The sequence below is a fragment of the Fulmarus glacialis genome, unplaced genomic scaffold (assembly GCF_000690835.1).
Source record: "Fulmarus glacialis isolate BGI_N327 unplaced genomic scaffold, ASM69083v1 scaffold38843, whole genome shotgun sequence".
Taxonomy (NCBI): Eukaryota; Metazoa; Chordata; class Aves; order Procellariiformes; family Procellariidae; genus Fulmarus; species Fulmarus glacialis.
This window is the reverse complement of record NW_009201697.1, coordinates 3,360-12,088: the sequence shown is the minus strand read 5'-3', so window position 1 is coordinate 12,088 and position 8,729 is coordinate 3,360. Positions and strand designations below refer to the sequence as shown.

At 41.8% G+C, this 8,729-nt stretch overlaps 1 protein-coding gene across 1 annotated transcript; it reads right to left on the bottom strand.

Annotated features, from left to right (window-relative positions):
* Positions 1-1,558: 1,558 nt before the first annotated feature.
* Positions 1,559-7,878, bottom strand: LOC104074055 (dedicator of cytokinesis protein 3-like; the record flags this gene model as incomplete). The annotated part of the gene is made up of 4 exons (XM_009574030.1): positions 1,559-2,065; positions 2,574-2,656; positions 6,704-6,791; positions 7,760-7,878. Coding segments are annotated over 4 exons (797 nt in total), but the record flags the coding sequence as incomplete, so codon positions are not given.
* Between the last annotated feature and the right edge of the window lie 851 nt (positions 7,879-8,729).

Below are 8,729 nucleotides of genomic sequence, written 5' to 3'. Positions count from 1 at the left end.
CTTTTCAAAGAACAGATCTCGGCTCTATTACCCACAGATTTTTTTTCTGCTTTGTCATGTACTGAACTAAGCAAATACTGATTAAGAGGCTTGTTTTGTGTTCATAGACTTGTACTGTCTTCACCTCTGCATAGTTCTGTTTCTTGCTTTTGTGTTGTGTTTTTTGTTTGTTTTAAACCATTCTTCAGCCCTTTCTGGAGCTGGTCAATAAAAAAAAAAAAAAAAGGGGAGGGGGGAGGCTGTATTGCTGCCTGAGGAGAAAAGAAAATAAATCAACCTTCCAGAAGAGAAAAGAAGAAGCTCTTAAAGCTTCTTTTTACATTCTAAAGAAGCAAAAGAGGAAGCAAACATTTCTTCTTTACAGGTTGCCTTTAAGATCCCTGACTCTAGGGTGTACACTATATACTGGGCATTTCTTGAATCTTGGTGTTTTCTGTCTACTGTGAGAGATGGAGATTCTTTCTGCACACCAGCTGCAGTGAGTTTTTTGGGAGGGACTGAGGACATTATGTTAACAGGGAATGAATCTCAGCTCCTGGGTGATGGAAGTTGGTGAGACTTGTGATGTTCAGCCCTGAGGCAAGGATTGTTGGATATGATGCATTTAAGCCACCTTTTCTTTACTGGCTGGGTCATCCAGCACCTGTGGCATGAAAAATTCAATTTGGTTGTGGTTTGTTTTTTTTTTTTTCTTTTTTTTCTTTTTAAACTGGAATAGAAATGCTGGTGTCAACAGCCTGCCCAATGTTGGGCATGGGAAAGGCCTACAATTCGGTTGCAGCTCCAATGGCTACTAACCTCCTCTCATCCTGTAGTACAGATGAATAGCATATGATTCCAATGAGAAAGCAGGTTGGTTTAGCCAGTGAAAGCAAAATTTAAGAAATCAAACAGTACATAAAAAACAAAGGAGGCAGAGTTTGTTGGAAATGCTATTTTGGAAATCAGTGCATCAGCACTGGTTAGATTGCCTCAGCACCTATGAACCAATGCAGGGAGATCACTGCACAGATATGTACAATCCTGCTCTCAAAAGAGCCAATTTCTTCTTAGAATTGCCATCTTTCCACTGCCTGCAGCTCATGCATCTTCCAGCCTGACAGTTCATAGAATCCCTGATTTCAGCAATGAGCTTTCACTTCTGTACAGCAAAGAAATATGTCCCTAGTGCAACTGCTTCTACTTGTGTGCGTCTCAGAACTGGGAGGAAAGCAGTTTCAAAATCAACTTGCCACATTCCCCCCTTTTTCCTCCTCCGCTTAAAATTGTATTTTTCAGCTTCTGCAAGTCTCTATGGCTTGTGTGCCATTTGATGTGGTTAAGAAACTGCAGAAGGAATAAACTGTCCACTGCACAGAAAGTTAAAAAACGTAACAGAAAGGTGTAAAAAGAAATTAAAAAGGAAAGCAGCAACCTCCCATGCTGGCCCAATTGCTTTTGTGGGCTCCAGACATAAACTTGCGGCAGTAGAAAATCGGTTTGCTGTTCCGAGTCCTTATCTCTCTCCTTTGTAGTCAGACCTGGAATGACGATGCAAGCTGCTTACCATGAGTTGTCTCTACTGCTCACTGATGCCATGCTCCCATGCTACTCTGGCCTGCTCTTCCTTTCCACCGCTCACCGGTTGGGACACTTTACGATGCAATGGGCGGTGTTTGTCATCATCTTCAATTATCATCCCCTCCTCGTTCTCCATGTTTGGCAGCCGGGAGTGGTAAGGTTTGGGGGGTAGAGCGGGAGGGTCCATGGTGTCCTGAGGAATGACTCCAGATGGAGCAGAGTGGCTTCGGCATGGCTGGGATTTGAGCGACTCTAGGACATCAGGCTCAGAGAGACTGTACCTGACAGGGAGGTAGGGTGTCTCTAGATCTTCATCAGTGTTCCAGGCCTGGCTGGGGACAGAATCCATGGTGTCTGTGCGAGGAGGTGGTTCAGAAGAATGTCCAAAATTACTCTCGCTCAAGGAAGAGACACCACTGCTGGCACTGCCGGATAAAGTGGAGTTACTTCCATCTAGACCAGACTGCGGACTGGTGGGAGATGCAGGGATAGGATGAAGAGGGGACTGTTCGGGGAAAAACAAAACCAGGTTAAAATTGACAAAGGAGGCAACACCGCATCTTGTGTGTCGTTCCACATTTCAGCTTTTGACAGTGATGTTTACAACAGTGCAGTTCCATTTGCGTTCAAAATGTCAATGATTATTGGTTTATATGTGCACTCCCATTACTTGTATGGAAGTACCTCTTGTGGGCAGACAAGTGCACTTAACAATACCAGAGGTGTTAAAGAAACAGTAACTGAGGGGATAATCAAGTGCCTGAAATCACAGCGTATGATGCAAGGAAGGAAAGTGGAAGGGCCTACAACAAGTGTAAGTTACTTCTATAGAATTCAACTCTGGAACAGGTTATGAGCTTTCAGTGGATTTTCTCATGTGTAAGTTACTAGCATGTTAAAAGTAGTGTTTCTGTATTCAAAAGCTGCTTGGTGGGAGTGGAGGAGGGGGGATTCTTTCAGGAACCTATTTTCTTTCTACATCCCTCTCTGCTCTCCTGCCGCTTCCTTTTTACCTTGCGCAACGTTCGTGCAGGCAGTGCCGGAGGAGCATCACTGAGCTGGTGATGGAAGGCATCAAAGTGCAGTGAGTAGTGTCCTGGAATGAGACAAGGATCAGAAATGCAGACTTGTGCTGCCTCACTGCAGCAAAAGAGCTGGGGTTTTAGACTCTGTAATGCCAGGTAGCATCTCCAAATGCTGGTAACTCCACTCCAACCTAGGGCTTCCTTTCTGATAGATACTGTGGAGTGCATCTGTCACATCACAAAATGCTAACAAGAAGTTAAGTGCAGTGATAGATTTCCACCCACCCCTGTTATCAAGGATCTCATGGCAAGGCAACAGGCTCGTAAACAGTGAACATTTGAAGTTTCATTTAATAGCTTTGTAACCTTAAGTTACCGCTGAATATAGTCGTTGGCAAGAAGCCAGGCTAAGCTTCAGCACTCACACACCTAATTCTAGTCCCAAAATACACACAAGTCCATATTACTATAAGGACTGTAAAAAATTTGAAGATTTTGGGGGGGGGAAAAAAAATTTGAAAACTTTGTCCAGTGCTAACCTAGCAGACCAGGAAAGACTTTGGGTTTTTGTTTCTGATTGTTTTTATAAGGGGAAAAAAAAGGCTAAGGTCAGCTTTCAGGTGGTCTAGATTTATCTGTGCATGACTGCAGGCATTATGCAGCAGGCCTACTGGGCATTTCCTTACCATGGGGCAGGCTTCGGGGAGGTACTGGTGGGGCCAAGATGCTCCCAACGTGGGCAGACAGGAATGGCAGGGCCTCTCTGGTTCCGCTGTCTAGGCTCCAGCTACTGGGCGCTGCTGGCACAGCTGAAGGAATTGAAACAGATTTAACTTGGGTAACATAACAGGGAGTTTGTGGGGCCAGAAGGACTGGCTTTCCGGTGTGCTCTTTAGTAGTAAAGAGACAGATTCTAGGGACTTAGTGAATGGTAGGATTGAAGGCATACAAAGACATCGTCTAGTCTACAGTTTAGACTAGTGTTAAGTTTATAGGTTGCTTTGTTAAGGAAGCAGGAGTTAGGTGATCGTAGTGTTAGTCTGCCCATCTCCCCTCCATGACCCCCTTGGCTCATTTCTAGCAAATCTGAAGAGCAGTAGAACTGCTTAATTTTTTTTGCAATCCAGTGAGTAAGTAAAAATGAAATCTCACTGATGGAATGGCAGCTAGATCTCAGTTGTGAGCTATTCTGCTTGGCGGTAAATGATGGCAGAGCAGAAGGGAACATGTGGCAGAACCCTCATGAAACACAGAAAGGCCTGTTGCTGCACTACAGTGGCTAAGTGAAGACTGAATAAAGGACCTCAATCTGTTACAAAAGAAATCGTGACTTTAAAGCCCCTATTTACTAAGCTACAGAGTTGATAAAAATTTTGATCATAAAATAAGACAGCAGTTTGGACTCCTTGTATTACAAAGTTGCCTGAAGAGATCAAGTTTTTGTTGATGAGGAAGGATAGGGAGAGTATTTCTTCGTGACTTTGGTTTTTCATAGAAATAAAAGCTTCTTTTTTCTAACAAGGACATTTTTCAAGATCTTGAGAATCCTGTCAACCTTAAACATTATTAAAATGCACCTTCCTTTCTTCTAAACACACTGCAAGACTTGATTCATTCTGAGAAGATAGACATGCAATAAGTGTATGTTTATTTAAAAACAAATAAGCAATTTCTTCAGATTAGTAAAGAAAAGAAAAAAGGAAAACAAAGTAATTCAGTGAGCCTACCAAAGAAAACTGGGAGAAAAAATAGCTTTTTCCATCTTCAGTTTGGAAAATAAACATGGAGTTTGACATCTGAAGAGGATTTCTCCTTAATTAAAATGCCTGCAGCCATTTTTGGTGCGTTTCTTTTCTAAAATGACTTTGAAAGGTTTATTTGTTTTTTTCTTCTTAGTTCACAAGTTAACATGAACACAGGCTCCCCAAGACCTAAAATTCCCTAAAGTAAAAAAGGTCACAAAGTGACAGCTTCACAGGATGGAACAAAACCCATAAAAATACAAAAGTAAATGCTGTTTTTAAAGAGACGCCCTCAAACGGAGACAGGCATACAAAGAAGATTTGAAGGATCTTGACAGAGAACAAGTTCAAACCAAGGGATACATCTCAACACAGGTAACGTGGCTTCAGATGAATTTTCTGAGCACCCCTGTACATGTAGCAGGGTGCTCTAATTCGCACTACTGCAGTTGGTGTCAAAAGACTAAAACAGAGGGACAAGATGCATAAAATGCCAGCCACGCTAGTCTCTCCTGCAATATACCAGGACAGAATAAAATTGATTTGCTTGGCCTGTAAAATGATTGTTGTGCTTGGTTTTGGTTTTTTTTTTTTTTTAAACACCGAGATGCAGTAGAAGAATGTGAAGAAGAGAACATGGTACCCCAGTGCATAATCCATTTATACTTTCTCAGTGTTCCCTCATTCATGGCCTTTTGAGTATTTAGGAGTGCTAGAAATCATCCTGAGGTCAGATGATTTTTGAGAGTGGCTGTTGCCTGTTAAACGCAGTGTTTTATCCAAAACGCTTTGGGGAGGAACCTACCCAGGGAGCTCTTGGTGCTCTGTCCTAGCCCATCTCTCTCCAGAACAGTGTTCAGTGGCTTGGTGGCCAAGTTTAATGAGCAGGGAAGCTGCATTTGAACCATTCTGCTCTGGGCAACTAATGTCCCACTGCTGTCAATGAGAATTACTGAGCAGAGCTGCTGACATGGCAAGGAAGGGGGGTGGGTAAATTCACAGGGCATGACTGTTAACAAAAACCAAGGCAGATGGCATCCTGACTTACAAAGAATGACGAGGGCTGAAAAAAACACCTGTAACTGCATTTATGCTACCAACCTGGCTGAAGAGCTGGGATTCCCGTCACACCATCCCCTAAGAACAATTACTGAACATCATCTGTGTCTTTCATGGCTCCTTTGGGCCTCTGGAGAGAACTCTCTCTTTGATCCCCTTCTCTTTGTGCTGTATACTACACTCTTGCATAATATTGCCCACAAATACAAATTCAAGTATTTTTCCTAGACAGGTAATCTACCTTTCTTTTCCAGATCTTTCTCCTGTCCAGTATAAAGATCGCATCACCTCTGTGATATGTTCAGTTCAAACTAACACGGCTAAGATGGAGCTCTTAATCCCTCACCCCCTAGTCTTAACTCTCTGTTGTCATCATTCGTTATTGTCATCATTCTGCCATTTATTCAGAACTGTACACTGGCTTTTGGTTTCAATGTGGACCGCTCTGTAAGGCTGTCACATTGTTGAAGTAGTGTATTCTGATTTATTAGAAATTCTAAAATAATATTTGGATTTTTTTTCAAAAAGATACAGTTTAGCTCAGGCACAGCTATTGAAACAAAAATACCGATAAAAACCTAATGGAGTGCATTATGTAGGTCAGACTAGAGAATTGCGATGGTCTTTCCTGGCCTTAAAAATCTTTTAAGATACCATTTTTCCTAGCCATACCCATGACTGTTGCTTAGGCAGCGTCCTTGTCTCAGATTTTGACTCACAAATTTTGCCCATTTCTGCCTTTTCAAAATGCTGCCTTTCAGATAATTTTTTGAGCCCATCACTTTGTCCATGGCACCCCTTTCCCAAGCTCCTCCTTTTCTGTTACACCAAACAAACTCCTTCTCTTCTTTCATGTTTTTTTCTGCAGGGGCTCTGCCTATTTTTTTCAAAGCAGTGAGTTAAAAAAGCGTACATTCCTGATAATAAATAAATATAAAACTGCCTCACATGCATATTCAAAAAAGCAGTATATCTTATTATTTAAAAATACAGTCCAAATCTTGCATTCTTCAGATAACTTCTCATTTGCTGCTTTGGAAGTTTTGCTTGATAAAGGCTGCAGGATTTGTTTCAATAACAAAATGCTAAACTCAGAAAGCTTTCTGAAATAAAGAGGTTTGTGCAACTCCGCCCTTCTGTGAATGATCTGAAATGACTATAGGTTGGCAGAACGCCCAGTTAATTAAACTGTTAATTAAAAAAATGTGAGAGAATGCACTCTGCCAGGAAATGTAGAATCCCATTCGTTACTTGCTGTAGCATGACCAGAGTAATAATATTTTAGAAAGCATGCATGCTAACTAGGAAAAAGAGTACCTTTCTCAGCCACAGACAGGTTGGGATCACTGCAAGGTTTGCATGGTCCAATCATTTGCTGGATCAAGGCGCGCTGGAAATTTGGAGGCTAGGGAAGAAGAAAGTTAGCACAGAAAAGTGAAAAAAAAAAAAAGTTACCAAACAACTGGTACAGAATGCTGGGGCTTTCTGTTCACTTTTTTTAAGCAAAGAAAGTTTTTTAACTAAAAAAGTCATGGGAACCTTAGGCTGTGTCTACATTAGCAAGTACTGCAGTGCAATACTAGTGTATCTCTAGAGTGTAACAGTGCTGAGGACCCACAATTCACGTTGCTTGTGTTCTCGCGAGGAGTTATTTCAAACTAGCTCTAGCCTGGTCTTGTGCCCATTACTAGCTCGAATGCATCACATGCCCTTCTGGAGCTTACCTTTTGCTTTGGTTTCATTTGAAAAAATTGAGTTTGCATGCTCCGAGACAGTTCTCTGAAGTGAACTGAAGTGCAGTAAGTGGGCATGATCAGGAGATTCCCTTCAAAAGAGCATGCCAGGGCCAGATTAAAATGCTTACATGTAGGTACACCCTGAATTTTTCAATTTGTCCAGAGAAAGTAGCAGATACGGGTACAGATTGTTTGGAGACCGTGTATCAGTATATTATTTCAGCCTCTTGTGGTTTTTGATACCTCTGGAAATCACCACAAAGCTATTTAAAATCAACTTTGAGGCTAGACTGCAGGATGGCCATGGTTCTAGAAAAATGAATAAATAAAACAGTATGACTGCTTGCAGTTGACCAGGGCTCACAGGATCAAGTTGGGAAGTAAGAAGAGGCCATTTTCATAGCATGTATCTGCAATTTTAACAGCCATTACAATTTGTATCACTTGACTACCAAAGTGGGTGACTCTAGGGAGTGATTAATATGAAAAGTTCTGCGTTGCCTCTGAAAATGATCCTAAGTACCTTGTTGTGCTTTCCAAAAATAAAAAGGGAACCTTTAAAGTGGTCAAAAATAGTAAAAAATAAAGTCACAGTTTCAGGTGGTTGAACTGACATAAACAAAATTAGATCTGCTACCTGTCCGTTTTCCATGATAGCTGTGGGATACATGGCACTGCTAGGTCGGTCCCGATGGGTTGGCAGCAACATCATCATCTCCCGAGAGTGGCGGTACTTATCTGGTAGAGAGGGAGAGCCTGTAAACAAGTGAGAATAATCACGTACACGTGACAAACAACAGCCATGTCTCCGCATGCCCAGTGATCTAGTCCTCCTCTGCAATTTGTTCAGACGGATGATCTTACAGGACTCAAGAAAACATGGTGCCAAGCCCACTAAGCAGCTAACTGTTGGTGGGGTGCATAGCACGAGGATGAAATAAGAACTGGCTTGTTATATACAATTAAGGACATACCATGTAAGGTGTGTAAGATGTATGCGTCCCTAGTTGTATGTTGCAAAGTGCTTCCTCTTAAAACAATCGAACAAAAAGTGGGCACCTGTATGGAATCATCTGCGGCTGTGGTGTACAGTGCCTAATGCTCCCTCACCCCAGTATTGTAGAGTTATAGAAAGGCCATAAAATTGTGCATTTTAGGACTGAATGTGGAAGAAAGGGATAAAAGCTTGAGATAACACCATTCAGTTAAAGCAGGAAGCTAAAGGAAGCTACGTCATTCCTCAGTTCTGGTAGAGGTAGTCTGAGGTGTTGCCATTTAGTTGGCGATACCTTGGTTAGCTTCCTCTTTGTTGAAGCAAAACAAACCCCAACAATAAACAGAATTTTCTATAAACGTGGGTGGCACTTTGCTTATAATGCTGCTGGGTAATGTATGATTACTGGGCGTGTTGGTATACTGAGCCATTTTATGACAATAGGACATTTCCAATGCTTGGAATTATACAGTAGGAATATGCTTGAGTTAACTATTAGTTATCTGCATAGTCGTCATTTCAGATATTGGGGTATTTCATGTAAACAGCTTCCTGGTGCCTGGAATTATTTGGGACTCATGTCCTTCAAGATGAGTGCCACATAACAATATGC